Source organism: Elephas maximus, chromosome 17, assembly GCF_024166365.1.
Source record: "Elephas maximus indicus isolate mEleMax1 chromosome 17, mEleMax1 primary haplotype, whole genome shotgun sequence".
Lineage (NCBI taxonomy): Eukaryota > Metazoa > Chordata > Mammalia > Proboscidea > Elephantidae > Elephas > Elephas maximus.
In genome coordinates this window covers 4,982,661-4,999,365 of record NC_064835.1, presented here as the reverse complement: position 1 = coordinate 4,999,365, position 16,705 = coordinate 4,982,661, and the positions used below count along the sequence as shown (strand labels likewise).

Sequence of the window (16,705 nt, the reverse complement as noted above, 5' to 3'; positions counted from 1 at the left end):
CTAAACCTCCGACTGGGCCCCAGGCCTTGCACCACCCAGAATGGGCACTGCAGGCTCCTTCCCCTTTATGATGCCCTGCTTTTAGCTCCGGAGGGCCAGCTGCAGGGGTGTGCAACCTACCCCATCCTAGATGTCCAGCTTGGTGCCAGCCTTAACGATCACTTTAAGGATGGCCATGTTGCCCTTGAAGGCAGCCAGATGAGCAGACGTCCAGCCCACCCTGCTGCAGGCATGGACGTCTGCATGGTGCTCCAGGAGGTTGATAATTCTCAGGAAGGCACCTCTTTGGACTGCTAGATGGAGCGGTGTCCAGCCGGTCTGTTTGGCAACATTGGGGTCAGCTCCACACCGCAGCAGGGTTGACACCACCACCTCCTCCCCATGGCAGGCCGCCAGGTGCAGAGGGGTCCAGTTCATGCCTCCGTGAGCACCCAAGTCTGCGTGGCTCTCTGCCAGCAGGTGGGTGATCTCCAGGAGCCCCTTGTAGACCACTAGGTGCAGGGGTGTCCAGCCCTGCTGGGTGGGCAGCTCAGTGCTGGCCCCATACCTCAGCAGTATCTTGCAGATAAGGTACTTGCCCCGGGTAGCCGCGGTGTGCAGTGGGCCGTAGCCACCCTGATCGAGGGCGTCAGGGGCTGCCTTGCTCTTCAGCAGGTGTTGGATGGCTCTCACTTTGCCCCTCTCCACTGCCAGGTGTAGCGGTGTCCTTAGGTTTCTCTGCTGAGCATCCAGCTGAGCCTTCTGGCCTGTCAGCAGCTTGACCAGGCTGACATGGCCAAAGTAGGCGGCCACATGGAGGGGGGTCTTGCCTTCAGCCTTGTGCACGTTGGGGTCAGCTTGACGAGAGACCAGGAGCTGGGCCACATTCTCGAAGTTGTTCTGCGCAGCCAAATGCAACGGGGTCCACCCCTCGTGCTCCTGGGCATCCATGCAGGCCCTGCGGTCCAGGAGCAGGCAGGTGGTCCAGTCATCCCCACTCTCATCCTCGTCCACCAGGTTGGCATCGGCATCATGCTCCAGGAGCAGGGCACAGAGGTCAGGCTGCTGGTCCTGCGCAGGGATGACGAGGGGAGTGTAGCCACTGGCTGTCTGGCAGTCCACATCCACCTGGTGGACCAGCAGCAGCCTCACCTGCTCCACATTGCCCTGTGCCACCAGGAAATGGAGGGGCGTGGCCTTGTTGGGGTTGCCATGAGTCAGAATGAACTAGACGCGCAGCTCCTCATGGCTAGGGACCAAGCTCTCACTGTCCAAAAGCTGCAGGACCCGCTCCAAGTAGTCTCTGGAGTCTCCCGGGAGGAAGATGAGGCTAAAAAGACCTTTCACCTGCCCAGAAGTCATCTCGGCCATCCCCCTGCATCCCGGAAGTGGCATCCAGGAAATGCCTTTGCTGATATTATAGATTTGCTGAGTTGCACAAACAGTTTGCACTTGGCTGGTAACCAAAAGGTTGGCAGTTCAAACCCACCCAGTGGAAGAAAAAGGTTGGCAATCTGCTTCTGTAAAGATTCCAGCTAAGAAAGCCCTTTGGGGCAATTCTACTCTGTAACACGTGGGGTTGCCATGAGTCAGAATGAACTAGATGGCACACAACAACAACACACTGTTAGTACTGTTAGAATCTCAATTCAGGCACTGCTCCTTTGCCTCAGAGCACTGAAGCAGAGAGAACAGACTCAGGAAGCCCAAGTTCAAATTCCGACTCCACCACTTAGCATCACGTAACCTCAGCCAATTCTCTGCCTCTCTGAGCCTCTGTGTTCTGATTGGTAATGCCTCCTACTGCCTCTGTGTGGATGAGCTATGTAGGTAAAAACTTTCAGGGGAGTGCCTGGCACAAAGTAAGTGACTGCCTGTTGAAAACAAATTTGTGGCTGGAACTCTATAATCGGAACTCCTCCTGAGGCCATTAAGGGCCTGCTTCCTTCTGCTCTACCCCGCAGCATTTAAAAAAAACCAAGCTGCCATCCGGTTGGCCTGACTCATGGTGTATCAGAGTAGAACCGCACTGCATAGGGTTTTCTGTGGCTGAAAGTAGAATGGGAAGTAGATTGCCAGGCCTTTCTTCTGAGGTGCCTCTGGGTGGACTTGAACTCTCAGCCTTTCGCTTAGCAACTAAGATGGTAACCATTTGCACCACCTAGGGACTCCACCCAGAGGCATATTAGAATTAAAAAACAAACAAATAAAAAACACTGCCCAGGCCCCCACTCCAGAGACTCTGATTTAATTAATCTTGGACGGGTGGTGGCAAGTGATTCTAGTGTGCAGCCAGGGTTGAAAACCACTGCTCCAGCTCCCAGGCCAAGAAGGGAGCTTGTGAGAACACGGAATTGAACGGAAAGCAGAGCCACGAGCCCCAGGGAGATGTGCCATTCTGGAACATGGGGATGGGTGCTGGGGAAAGGGATCCACTACCCCTGATTTGTGACAGGCCTGAGGATGAGGGCCAGGGCTTGGGCAGGATGGGAAAAGAGTCTGGGTGGATTCCATTTTTCCCTCCACTGTGCATTCTCTGTTTCCATGTGGTGCCCTGGACTCACCACTGTCTGTTACCTCCTGGCTGACTTCCTCATTAACCTGTAGAGGGACCAGAAGACAAGGGTATGGATCAGCAAAGCAGCCCAGGTCTACGAGCCCTCCCCTCCTACCCTCTTTTTCCAGCACTGCCCTTCACCTGTCAGGACCCCATCCCACCCAGTCCTAGGGGACCCTCCTCCTATGCCAGCCCTCTACCAGCTGGGTCTAGAGGACAACATGGAGCAGGGAAGACCTGCCAGAAAGAGGTGGCCAAGGGCTGTGCCTTCCCCTTGGGCTGACCCCCAGGTGGAAGGCAGAGTGAATCTGTGGTTTCCGCTGGGAGCCCAGTGCCACCCAATGGCGATTCCCATGTTCGAGTCCAGACTGGAGGGCAAAGTGATGACCCTGATGCCCACGGGCTTGAAAGCTTGGGAGTACGGACACCTCCCTTGCAGGTTAGGGCTGTGTTTACTTCCACCTATCTGACAGAAGGCATGTCCTTCTCAGGGGCTCTGAGCCAGGGCCACTACTCGCCCAGAGAGCATCTTTGTCCCCTCTGGATGGACACTGCCCCAGGCTGGGCTGCCTGGTCTGGTGGGCTGAGGGTGGCTGACTGCAGTCCCACGTGTGCCCTCAGCCAGGTAGCCTCAGAAGGACACACCTGTGTGCCCTGCCCACATGCAAGGTCCTGCCCAGAGCTCACGACAGAGCCAACAGGGGCCTCCAGTGCAGCCCAAAGCACTCACCTCCAGGGGTTGGCGCAGCGACGGCTTGCAGGACACCTTCCGGACCAGGGCCTCACTCTCTGGGTCTGCAACAGGACTCTGGAGCAGGGACAGCAGCATGTCCATCTCCACTGTGATATCTGCTCTGTGAGGAGGGAGGAAAGGAAGCAGCAGGCTGGCCAGCAGTCCCTGCCCTGTTCGAGAGACCCCAGCACTTCCCATGTCCCTCAAAATACACTCCTGGGCTCACTTATATCCACACCTATGCATGAGGAAGCAGGGGACCTGGGCCCCACCCTTGGAAGCCATGGACCCTCTCTGGGGATGACAGTCCTTTTCCATAAAATGAGAGGACAGGACGAGGGGCTCTCTAAGATGCTCACACTTACACACGTGTGTGTGTTTTCACAGTCTCTGAAGGATTGGAAACTTCACGTTTCATTGCATACCTGTGACTTCTTGATCTGGGGACCTTGACCTCCCAGGCCAAGATCAGACCTGATCCCCTCACTGCTAGGCCTAGTTAAACCCCTGACTTTCAACTTTGCCAGATTGTCCACGTTTCCTGACAGTCCAACTTGTTGGCATCTAGGTGGCAGGGCAGGGGTGGGAGAAGGTGGGGGAGGGGTACTTTGCAAGGCAAGAGAGTTCGAGCCAGAAAGCATGAGGGTCTGGACTGACCTTTCTCTTTCCTTTTATTTTTAATGTGAGCTCTAGAGAGTAAAGGGAGGGAGGAAAGGGGATGAGGATGGGAAACCCCAATTCAAACCTGTCACTTCTTCTGCCCCCACTAACTCTTAGCCCTAAGGACCTAGGGCTGACTGGGGACCTCAGAGGCAGAGCCAGGGCTGGATCCCACTTCTTCTGACTTCCAGCAACAGCAGTTTTCTCCTCTACCACCCACAGATGCACACATTTACACACTCAGACTCAGACCCCGTTCGTATTTGTCCCAGCTCCCAACACCACCCTCCCCTCACTGCGATGCTGATTCTGCTTGAGAAAATAGCTCCGCGCAGGGTGCTGCTGGCCTCTGCACAGCTCTCAGGGTGGTCTCAGGCCTCCCAGCAAGCATCTCCTCTCTGGCTCCCTCTTGCCCCGGCCCTGCCCAGCACCCCGCTCTCTGGGCCAGTCAGGCCTGACCAGAACCTGGGAAGCATGGCCGCTTCTTGGGGTCCTGGTTCAAACAGCGCTTCATCAGGTCCACCATCTGCTGGGCCTCACCTGCTGGCTTCATCAGGTCCACCATCTGCTGAGCCTCACCTGGCCACTCGTCTGAGATGGGCTGCAGAGAGGGCCTTATGCCCGCAGCCACTCGGACAATGATGGTCATCATGCTGAAGCCTGTGGAGGAGGCCCAGGCTGTGTGGATGCTGTGAGGCAGGGTGGGGGGGCTGGGTGGGGAAGGGAAGCTGAGGAGCCCAAGGGTGTGAGGCACACAGTAGGGGCTGCATAAATGCTTGGTGAGTAAACAGTTAAGTTGTGCGCTACCTGGAGGTTCAGGTTTAGCAGCTGAGTCTCTCTGGTCCAGGGACAGCCGCCTTCCAGGCCAAGACCGGTCCTGACCCCCACACTGCTAGGCCTAGTTAAAGTCTTTGACTTTCAACTTTGACAGGTTGTCCATGTTTCCTGACAACCCAACTTCTTGGCATCAAGCTGGCAGGGGCAGGGTTGGGAGAAGGTAGGGTTGCAAGGCAAGAGAGTTTGACCCAGAAAGCATGAGGGTCTGGGCTGACGTTTCTCTTTCCTTTTACTTTTAATGTGAGCTCCAGCGAGTAAGGGGAGGGAGGAAGGAGGATGCGGATGGGAGCCCCCAACACAAGCCTCCCACTTTTTCTGCCCGCACTGACCCTTAGCCCTCTCACAGCCCCCTTTACGGACTCCACCAGAGGGTGACTGCCCCTGCTGCGAGACACGGCGCCTGCTACCTGAAGATGGTTTCTGCTGAGTGAGGATCTCCCAGATGACAATCCCGAAGCTGTGGGTGGGGACAGTGCTCCCTGAGTGACCTTTCTCAGATGTCCCAGGCACCCCCCCGGCCAGGCAGGGCCACAGACCAGCCAATCCCAGGCGGAGCCCCTCTGTCCAGAGTTCCCCGTTATGCCCCTCCCCCTCCACCGTGGGCAGGGATGGGCTCACTCAGATTCGCCAGACTTCATCTCTGTCCATCCCTGCCCTTTGGGCTGTAGGGGCCAAGCTGGGTGGTGACAATGAGCTGCCTCTTCTGTAGCAACAAGCCCAGTCTCCCTCTCACCTGCACACATCATATTGGGGGCCTGGGGCCTTGTAACTCTCCAGAAACGTTTCAGGGGGTTGTAGCTGAGGGTGCCTCGCAGAGCTGACCTCTCAATGTGCTGCATTTGGGTTGACTGTTCCATGCATTTGGACGGGCCAAAGTCTGAAACCTGGGAGGAAGCCAGAGGTGGAGAATGCGACGGCAATAGAGTCTTGCCTTCAGAAAACTGCTTCTGTTTCTCACTCCTCAGCTAGTCACCCTTTCCAGGATAGAGCGGTGGTTAAGAGCATGGACTCTTACCCTGGTGGCTCCACCACTTACTACCTGCATGTTCGCGGACAAATTACTTATCTTCTCAGAGCCTCAGTTTCTTCATCTGTAAAATGGAAGCCATATGAGTACTGAACTCATAGTGTAATTATAAGGATTGAACGTGGCAGCATAAAGCACTTAGGATGGTCCCTGGCACATAATGAGTACCCGGGAGGTGTTGCCGTCATCCAGAGGAAGCTACAGATAAGGCTGACAAAAGAACGCGTCTTTGGTTAGCCTTTGCTCATTCCACCTCCACACGCCCTGGAGCACTTACCCCATGTTCTCACCTTCCATATTTATCCCCCTTTGCTTCCATCCGGAATTGACTCGATGGCAACAGGTTTTGTTTTTTTTGTTTTGCTTCCATCCATTGATTTATTGCTTGGCCAATTTACTGTTCGCTGAGCGACAATAAAGCTGAGTGTTGAGGATCCGTCAGTGGATAAGAAAGTTGGGAACCCCCAATCCTTATAAGTGCTTATTTAAATAGGGGTGGTACAGCGGTTAAGAGCTTGACTGCTAACCAAAAGGTTGGCAGCTTGAATCCACCAGCCGCTCCTTGGAAACCCTAGGGGGCAGTTCCACTCTGTCCTATAGGCTATAGGGTCACTATGAGCTGGAATTGACTCGACGGCAATGAGTTTATTTTATTTTATTTTTTTGCTTTTTTTTATAGTCATTTATGAAAGTTTCACTATCGATTGTTGTTGTATGACATCTGCTTCATAGCTACCCTACAGGACAGAGTACAGCTGCCCCATAGGGTTTCCTGGGCTGAAGTCTTTATGGCAGCAGATCATCAGGTCTTTTCTCCCACGGAGTTCTTGGTGGGTTTGAACCACCCACCTTTTGGTTAGCAATCCAGCACTTAACTATTGCACCACCAAGGCTCTTTCACTGTTGACAATATACTTACAACTGGGGTTAGCAGCATGAAGAAACAGGTGTACAATGAGGGCCTCCCTGAGGAAATGACGTTTAAGCCAAAAGCTGAAGGGTGAGGATGCCTTTGCTAGATAAAGAGAGTGGGGTGGGGGAGGGTATTCCAGGAAGGGGGGACAGAATGTGCAAAGGTCCTGGAGCAGAAAGAGCGTTGCATGTTTTAGAAACTGAAGAAATGGCCATTCTGTCCATTCTTAGGAATAATTTTATTTATAAACCAGTTGCTGTTGAGTTGACTCCGACCCCGTAAATGTCGGAGTAAAACTGTTCCATAGGGTTTTCAATGGCTGGATTTTTGGAAGTAGATCTCCAGGCTTTTCTTCCAAGGGACCTCTGGGTTAGCAGCCCAGCACATTGTTTGCTATGGTAGAGTTCTCGCCTGGCATGCGGGAGACCTGGGTTCAATTCCTGGCCAATGCGCCTCACGTGCAGCCACTGCCTATCTGTCAGTGAAAGCTCGCATGTTGCCATGATGATGAACACGATTCAACAGAGCATCCGGAATAAGACAGACTAGAAAGAAACGCCTGCTGGTCTATTTCCAAAAATCAGCCAATGAAAACTCTATGGATCACAATGATTCATTCTGCAGAACCATGATGGGGATGGCACAGGACCAGGCAGTACTCTGTTCCACTGTGTATACATGGTCACCAGGAGTCAGGGGCCCACTCAACAGCAGCTCACGTTGACATCTCATTTATGTGCATCTTCACCCTAAGTAAAGAATAGGAGGGACAGGGATTTTTCTACTCACTTTAGAAATTGGAAACTGAGGCCCAAAGAGGATTATCCACGGCATCCTGATACCGAGCTTTCTGTACCAGCTTTCACTGTCCATCCATCTCTGTTTTAGGTGTCAGCCCTGCCTTCAGTATTTGTCCATGAAGTGAGCTCCTTAAAACTCTTGACAGGCCAACAGACGGGCAGGCAGATAACCTGCTCACCTGGAGGAGACCCTAGAGTGCAAAGCGGCAGAGGGGCTGACCAGGGCCCTTGCCTTGACATGCATGTTGCTGTCCAGGAAGATGCAGCAGAGATGGCTTAATGCTATGAAGGAAGCTCATGGCCAGGCTGGTCTCGTGGATGATGTGGAACTCGAGCTGCCAGCAGAGGCTGTGGATGGGCAGCATCTTCTCCAAGGAGCCATTGGCCATGAACTCCATCACAATGCCCAGGGGCTGCTTGTACACCCTGTAGATGGGGACAATGTCTTCAAACTTGATCTTCTCCATTTTGGCTGCTTCTTCAATGAGACAATTCACATCGGAGCTACAGAGAGGAGGGAGCAAGAGATGGAAGAGGGCAACACGCCAATTACTAGAGCAACCAGCAGAACACACCTCAGTTTGATGTCAAGCTGTGGGGACCCAGGGAAGTTTCAGGAGCTTTCAAGGTAGTGGAGGAGGAAAGAGACAGAAGAAATGACGCTCAGCAGGCAGCACCGGTGAAGGTCCAGCTGGCCAGCAGGGACAAGACAGAAGTGAAAGCCTTTGCAGGTTTTGGGGTGGGTCCACTCTCCAGAGGTGGCCTCGGAGAGCACAGGTCACAGCTTGCCTTTTATTCTGGCCACTTGTTTATGTGTCTTTCTCCCCTTATAGTCTGTAAGCCCCTGGAGGGCCAATATTAGGCCTCATGTTTCTGGTTTAAAATATCATTTACTGTTCTGATTATGAAAGCAATACACAGACTCCTAGAAAATCTGGGAAATAAAAAAAGTTTTTTTTTTTTTTTAATAAAGAAGAAAATTAAATCATCAGTAATCTGACCTTCCAGAGCTGTCTTCATTCATATTTCAGGATGTCCTTTTACAATGCATTTTCAAGGTATCTCCCTCCCTTTAGCTCCTTTCTGCTTCTCTCTGCCTTTGCTCTTCCGGTCACATAGTAGGTGCTGTTTTGTGATCTGATTTTCCCACATTAACGTAGCATGAAAACCTCCCCACATTGCTATTTTCCCGAGTGTGGTCTCTGAAGGCAGCATGGTACCCCATTTTCAGGATAAACTACTCTCCATAGCACATTGCCACGCACAGCGCAATACATCTTGGATGAATTGAACAGAAGTTAAGACCTAAGAGAAGGCCGTAGGAAATCAGCGTTCACAAACCCTCCTGCTCATTGCACTGCAGGTGCCCATGAAGCAGTGAATATACAAATTGTTATAGACCATTTGGTGACTGTTGGGACAAGGATTAAGGAGAAATTCCTTCTTTAAGAGCACCCTATTTGCAAGGCTGCAGCCAGAGGCTGCTTGGAATGTGCTCCCAGAGCCTCCCTGGAAAGCCCGGCTGCGGTGGCTCTGAGCTCCAGGAAAGCCCTTCAGCTCTCCCTCTGCATCTAGACAGGCTGGTGCGTCCAGGCTTCTCCTGTTCTGGCCCTTAGTCGTCTGCTGTCCCAGAGAGCTCCCCTCTACTCTGTGGGAAAAGCATGGGAACTGGGGTCAGACCACCCCGATTCCAAATCCCAGTTCCACCACTTATGAATTGGCATGACTCTGGGCCTCAGGTTTTAACTGTAAGACGAGAATCATAGTGACTACCGTGCCTAACGCCCTTCGCGCCCAAACCGCAAGACGAGAATCAGAGTGACTACCGTGCCTAACGCCCTTCGCGCCCAAACCGCAAGACGAGAACCATAGTGACTACCGTGCGTAACGCCCTTCGCGCCCAAACTTCTTAACACCATGTATCATACCCGCTGCCTCTCCTTTTCTGCCTCTCCCACTTTGTGTCCGGTTCTGGCCTCAGGACCTCATTTAGCCCTTGCTAAGGCCCTCAAGGACCTGTATGTTTCTCTATCCAGTGAACACTTTCCGGTTCTCGATTTAATCTTTTCTTAGCATTTTTTTTTTTATTGTGGCAAATACGTATGTAACAAATCTTTTGCCATTTAAACACCCTTCATGTGTACAATTCCATGCCACTGATGTGTATCACGTTGTTCAACCATTGTTGCTGTTAGTTGCCATCAAGTCGACTCTGACTCATGGAGACCCCATGTGTATCTGAGTAGAGCTGTGATCCACAGGGTTTTCAAGGCTGGTTGCCAGGTCTGTTGTCTTCTGAGGGACCTCTAGGTAGGTTCTAATTACCAACCTTTCGGCTCCACCCAGGAATTTTGTTGTTCAACCATTACCATTATCCATTTCCAAATTTTCCCATCACCTTTAGAAAAAATTGGTTTATACATTTGCTCAACAGTGTGGGGTATTGTTGATCTCTTGCTCTTTTTTTTGCTTGAAATACTGTCTTACTTCAGCAATGTGTCAACATTCTCCTTGATTTCCCCTTCTCTTTCTGGTCACTTCCTTTATATTTCCTTGCAGGCTCAGGTTTTGTTAGTTGACCACTGGGCTTAGTCCCCGACCCTCTCCTCTTCTTTCCTCACTCTGTGCTACTTAGGCCATCTCGACATACCCAACTGAGTATCTAATACTTATCGTACCTAGAGGTAAACTCTTGATTCTCCCCCTAACATCTGTTCCTCCCCCAGTCCATTCTTATCTCAGTGAATGGGGTCTCCATCTTTCTAGTTCTCAGTCGTTGGTGTCATCTTTGACTTCTCTGTTGCTCTCAGTTCCCATAACCAGTTCCTCAGCAAATCCTGTCAGCTCTACCTTCAAACTACAGCAAGAATCTGACTACTTCTCACCACCTCTACCATTTGCATCTTGCCCCAGCCTCCTAATTAGTCTCTCTGCTTCTCCCCTTTTGCCTTCATAATCTATTTGAACCCAGAAGCCAGAGTGATACTCTTCAATGTAAGTTGGATCATGTGACTTCTCTGCTCAAAACCTTCCAATCTCCATCTCATTCAGAATAAAAGCCAAAGTCCCTACAGTGGCCTACAAAGCCCTACATGATCTGCTCCCACATTCCTTGCTGGCCTCCTCTTATACTAACCATTCCCTCACTCGTTCTGCCCCTGACACACTGGCCTTTTAGTGCTCTTTCACCATCTCAAGTGTATTCCTACTTCAGGACCTTTGTACTTGCTGTTCCCCCTACCTAGATCACTTTTTTTTTTTTAGACTTTATTTTTCTTTTTTGTTGTCCTTTAGGTGAAGTTTTACAGAACAAACTAGTTTCTCATCAGTTAGTACACACATTGTTCTTAGGTAAAGGTTTACAGAACAAACTAGTTTCTCATCAAACGCTTAGTACACATATTGTCCTATGTCATTGGTTAACTACCTAGATCACTTTTGCCTAAGATAGCCACATGGCTTGCTCCTTCATTTGCTTCAAATCTCTACTCGAATGGTACCTTACTAGTAAAAATTTCACAGACAATTTTATATAAAAATAGCAACCTCATCCCAATCCCTCATACATTTTAAAAAAAAAAAACAAAAAAGCGTTGCCATCAGGTCAATTTGGACTCAAGAGCCCCATACATAGATATCCCACAAATTAATGTTTCTAGCCTGAGCCTTTTCTCTGAAGATCAGATCTCCTCAACTCTTCTTAAGTATTTTAATCAAGAATATAGCAAGTGGCCACAGGTTGTCTAGAAAAAATATTTTTATACTTATTTGTTTTTTGTCTTTCTCCATTAGATTGTAGTCTCCATGAGGGTAGGGACTTTGTTTTGTTACCTAGTGCTTAGAATGAATAAATCTCCTCTATGCCTTGTCTACAATCACTACCTGTAACAAATGACTCACAGATGTTAATATGGTTTAGTCCATTTTTGCTCTGAAGTCTGCTTAACAACTGTTCTCGGCTGTTATAGGTACCTTAAACTCAACATGTACAAAACTAAATTTATAATCTTTGTCTCCAAATCTGGGCCTCTTTTCATATTCCCTTTATTAATACTCAATACCACCATCTAACAAATATCTATTATATAAATATCTAACAAATACCAACTGTATGCCAGGCACTGGGGATAGAGCAGTGAACAAAACAGACACAGACCCTGCTCTCGTGGAATTTGTATCCTACTGGATCCTTTGTTCCTTTGGGCAAGCCAGGCATTGAGTTAACTCTGTCCCCTCTTCCTCATCATGTCCCCCAGAGCCAATCCAGCACAAAGTCCTAAATATTGTTGAATTCATTCCCTTCCCTCCTCCAACGCTCCAGTCTAGGCCCTCATCATCTCTTGCCTGAACAATGACAATAGCCTCCTAACTGGACCAGCATCCACTCTGCCCTCTCCAATCCATTGTCCATACTGCAAATCTGATCATTTCCCCACTGTCACCCCCTCTACACACACACACACACGCACAGGTTGTAAACCCTTCAGTCGCTTACACTGCTCCCTCGCTCTCTCAACTCCAAACTTTTTTCCATCCCTTGTACTTTACCATGCCCTTCCTGCCTCAGATCCTTGGCACATTCTCTTGCCTCTTCCTGGAAAGCTTTCTGCTCTTCACTTGCCTAACTCATGCTCATCCTTCAGATTTCAGCTCAAGTATATCTTCCTCGGGAAAGACTTTTCTGACCTTAGTCAAGCTCTTTATTACTAAGCCCTCATAGAACCACATGCGAGAGTTGACTCTGATGCATGGCAACCCCATGTGTGTCAGTGTAGAACTGTGCTCCACAGGTTTTTCAAAGGCTAATTTTTTTGGAAGTAGATCAGTGGGCCTTTCTTCCAAAGCACCTCTGGGTGGACTCGATCCTCCAACTGTTTGGTTAGCAGTCCAACACAACTATTTGCACCATCAGGGAATCCACTTGACAGACTAAAACAAAAAAAAAAAAATTCCAAACCTGTTGCCATAGAGTTGGTTCCAGCTCACAGTGACTCTACAGGACAGAGTAGAACTGCCCCATAGGGTTGCTTGACATACAGAGGACATTACCATCGAGTCAATTCCAACTCAGAGCGACCCTATAGGACAGAGTAGAACTGCCCCATAGGGTTTCCAAGGAGTGGCTGGTAGATGGGAACTGCCAACCTTTTGGTTAGCAGCCGTAGCTCTTAACCACTGCGCCACCAGTAGAGGACATTAATTACCGTTAATTTCCTTATCACTTTCCACTCAGGGAATTCCCAGAAGTTGGGAGGGGAAAGTGGCAAGAGTTATAGTCAATGTCTAACAGTGTAGTCTCATCAATGCCATCTGTTGCCTTCTGCTCTTTACTTCAAAGGCTGTGAGCGATTCCGACAAATCCTAGAATAGTCTGCTCTTCTCCAAAGTCAACAGGAGGATGCGGAGGAAGGACAGTGGATGAGTCTTGGGCTATCTCACTTCGCTCCTGTCCGTAAGGTGAGTAGAGGGGTCTGAGAGTTAGAGAAGGGGCTGGCTTGAGTGTGTGGGGCCTGAGGCTGTGTCTTGGGAGCTTGCATGGTGACCATAGAGAACGTGACAAATGGCACCCAATTAAAGTGCCAGTAGGAGATGCCCCTTCCCCAGATCCTCTAGCTGATGTCCAAGGAGCCTTGACAAGAGGAAATGGTTGTTTTGTTCAGACTTAAGATTCCAAGGAGTCTCCTTCCTGACTGCAAGAGGGTGGGAGGAGGCAAGCACACGACTAATGCATGCCAATCAGGCTGGAATGGGATGGAAACCTATCTCAATGGGAAGACAGACAAGGGTGGAAACAGTGGGAACAAGGGAGGGAAGAAGGTGTGCCAAAGAGTGGTGGTAATGTGCATGATGAGAGCTGGAGAGAAACTAGAGAAAAAAAAAAACAAAAACAAAGGAAGAAAATGCAGCATTTCAGGTTTGACCGATAGGTCCTCTAGCAAGTCCTGTGTGGGAGTCAAGTGAAGCCAGTGGCCTGAGCAGGCTATTAGCTCATCAGCCGGGGCAGCATCGGTCCCCCAGCCCACACAGCTGTCAGTCATGGGACAGGAACACGTGGTTCCCACAAGTCACTGAGCATCACCGGCTGCAGTGCCACAGCCCTTCGGGGAGCCCAGCCCTGCCCTGGGAGTCTGGGGTGGGTCGGAGGGTGGCAGGGGCAGGTAAGACAATTCATCGCTACCCCCACACCTAGAAGGAAGGAGGTGGCTGGAAAGGAGGAAGGGTGAGTTTGAAGATCAGATGGGAGAGAGACATCTTTGAAGGGCAGTTTCTGCTCACCTTCGACTCCACATACAAGTATTATGGGCATGCCTGCCAAGCATGGAAACACAACAGACGTGGCCCTGTTCGGGCGAGCTCAGGCTACTGGGTAACATTTAGAAACATGAGGGGGCAATCCTAAGCTCCAAACTCAGCCCGCCCCTCCCTCAGGAGCGCCTTGCCTGACCTCAGTTTCTCTTCTTTGAAAGGAAAGGGCTGGCCGGCGGGTGGGGCCAGTGGGTACCTGGTAGCTTCCGCCAGGAGGCAGGGGGAACACTTGATGGCGTACTCCATCCGCCAGCGCTTGTGCCGCGCCTGGAACACCTGGCCGAAGCCACCACGGGCCACTTGGCGCCAATCGCCCTCGAAGTCGTCGCGGCTGAAGATGGTGAGGCTGCCCAGGCGCCGCTCCACGCTCGTGGCCATGAGCTCGCAGTGGCACCGCGCCCTCCTGCGCAAGGGCTGCAGCCTCGGTGGCCTGAACAGCAGTCGCTTCCAACTCCTCTGGTCCCGGAGGGTGGGGATGGTGAGGCTATCCGGGCCCTCCCTCCTTCCACCTAGGAGGAGCTAGCTGATCCTTACCGGAGAAGGCGGGGCGGGGGGGGGGGGGCGGGGACCCAGACCTGAGCCCTGAGGCCCCAGGGGGAGATTGGTGGTGGTGGTGGCTGGGCCCGGGAAGAGGGGTATGTCTCTGTGAAGCACAGCCCCTCCCCCAAGAGACCCCCGACCTCGCTCCAACATCCGCCCTCGTTCTCAGCCTTTGATTTACCGGCTCCCCAGCGCTCACCTCTTGAGAGAGGGTTGGGGGTGTCAAAAAAGGAAGGTGTATTAAAGTTGGAAGCAGAGTCTGGCCACAGAATTTGGCCCCATTTTATTTAAAACCGGAAACCCTGGTGGCGTAGTGGTTAAGTGCTACGGCAGCAAACCAAAGGGTTGGCAGTTCGAATCCGCCAGGCGCTCCTTGGAAACTCTATGGGGCAGTTCTACTCTGTCCTTTAGGGTTGCTGTGAGTCGGAATCGACTCGACGGCACTGGGTTTTTTTTGTTTTTTTTTTTGTTTTTTTTAAACCAGTGCTAAGTGGAAATTAGTTTATTCATTCATGCAACCCATATGTACCTATACGGAGGGGTTATGAAGGCTCCAAGACTGCGCTACGGGTCTCTGTTGCTGATTGTGGGAGCCCAGAGCCCCAACCCCTTCCCAAAAAGAATGGAGTTCCTAAAATTACAATGAGAATTTTCTGGACTGAATCTGTTGGCCTGACTGGTTTAAAGTTTCCATTCTTGATGTTTTTTTAATTTTCTCTTTGTTCTCACTTAGTATTTAGTGAGGTTATTTTGAAAATGTCAGACAATCTCAGTGTGCTGAAAGTCACCAAGGAGGGGTCAGCAGAAGCAGAGAAAGATGTTGCATGCCTCTTTGCAGGGAACTCCCCTTCCTGGTCGTGTCCTCTGCCCAGACCTCAGAGGCATCCACAGTGGGAAGGTGGATTCCTTGGCCCACCTACTGAAGGTGACTTGTTTCCAGGGGCAAGAGAGGAGGCTCCAGGGAGCAGCTGGATGATGACCAGGACCTCATCCCCTGGGTGGAGGGGCAGCCTGGGCACAGAGCAGTGTTGGAGCTGTCGAGGAATCAGCACAGAGGCTTAGGGCAGGAGGGAAAATGTACCTGCAAAGGCAAACCTGGCTGTTGAACAAACAGGAAGCTGTCCTGGTGGGGAAGGTTAGCCAGTGTGGCAGTGGAGAAGAGGCCTCCCACATCAGGTTTGATCTCCTCTTTCTTGATCTGGACCCCCTGCTTCCTTCCTCTTTCCTGACTGCAGTGTCTTGATCCTTGTCTGGCAATGCCACTGCACTGAGAAGCTCCTTGACCAGGGGAAGATTGATGACAAGGACCTTTCTCTTGAGCTGACAGAGAGTGAAAGCCTTCCGCTGGAGCTGACTCCCTGAATTTGGACTTATAGCCTACTAGACTGTGAGAGAATAAACTTCTCTTTGTTAAAGCCATCCACTTCTGCTATTTCTGTTATAGCAGCACTAGGTAACTAAGATAGTGGGTCTCCCCAGAGACATTCACGTGCAGGTGCTGCTGTGAGAACTGCTGCAGGGCAGTGCGAGGGAGGCCACCTCTCACCTGCTGCAGGGCTGGGTCTGAGCTGAAGTCCATGGGGAGGCCCCAGAGTGACCATCCTCAAGTTTGAGGGAGTCTGCCTACCAGAGGAGAAAATCCCTGGCCTTTGGCCCAAACTGTAAAGCCCCTTCTCCACACAACAGACCTTCCAGATGCCTCAGGAATGAGGTGGGCATGATAGATGAGCATAGGCTCCAGGAGGAAGGTGGAGAACTTGTTCTTTCCATAACAATTTACATGCAACCACCAGAATGAATTCTGGCAAGCAGATTAAGGACCAAAAATTGACCAGGAGACAGTTGTCAGAGGAACCAATGATAATAAAAAAAATAGCCACTATTAATTGAGCCTTAATTTTGTTTCAGGAACAGTAACTACTTTACATACTACATATGCTTTACAGATATTATCTAGTTTAAATCCACAGCAATGTTATGAGGTCAACATCTTCCTGTTTACAGATGAGGGAGCTGGGGCTTGAAGACAGTAAGTAAGTAATCGATGGTCACATAGCTGATAGATGGTAGAGCTGAGATTCAAACCCAGGTCTATTTGGTTCCTATGGAGAAGGAATGGGCATGGGAGGGGTGGAGGCAGACTGTTTGAAAAGATGGGGGAAAAGAGAGGAACAGATGATGCTTCCTGGAAGAGAGTGCTGGAACCTGCATCTGGAGCGGGAGGCACAACCCAAAGGCAATGACAGAAGAAGCCGCCAACTGGCTTTGGCTGGAGCAAAGCAGAGCATGGAACTGACTGCCCCTGGAACAGCCCTGTCTGCCCCTGAGAAGTCTCAAACCCTCCCTCAGGGAG

The 16,705-nt window shown here is 50.8% G+C and overlaps 1 protein-coding gene across 1 annotated transcript; it reads right to left on the bottom strand.

Moving 5' to 3' along the window:
* Positions 1-15,931, bottom strand: ANKK1 (ankyrin repeat and kinase domain containing 1). Its single transcript, XM_049857332.1, is given in 13 exon segments — positions 1-1,289; positions 2,544-2,580; positions 3,267-3,385; positions 4,395-4,469; positions 4,509-4,589; positions 5,174-5,223; positions 5,500-5,560; positions 5,563-5,650; positions 7,739-7,763; positions 7,765-8,010; positions 14,009-14,268; positions 15,273-15,386; positions 15,899-15,931. Coding segments are annotated over 13 exon segments (2,478 nt in total).
* Positions 15,932-16,705: the final 774 nt, after the last annotated feature.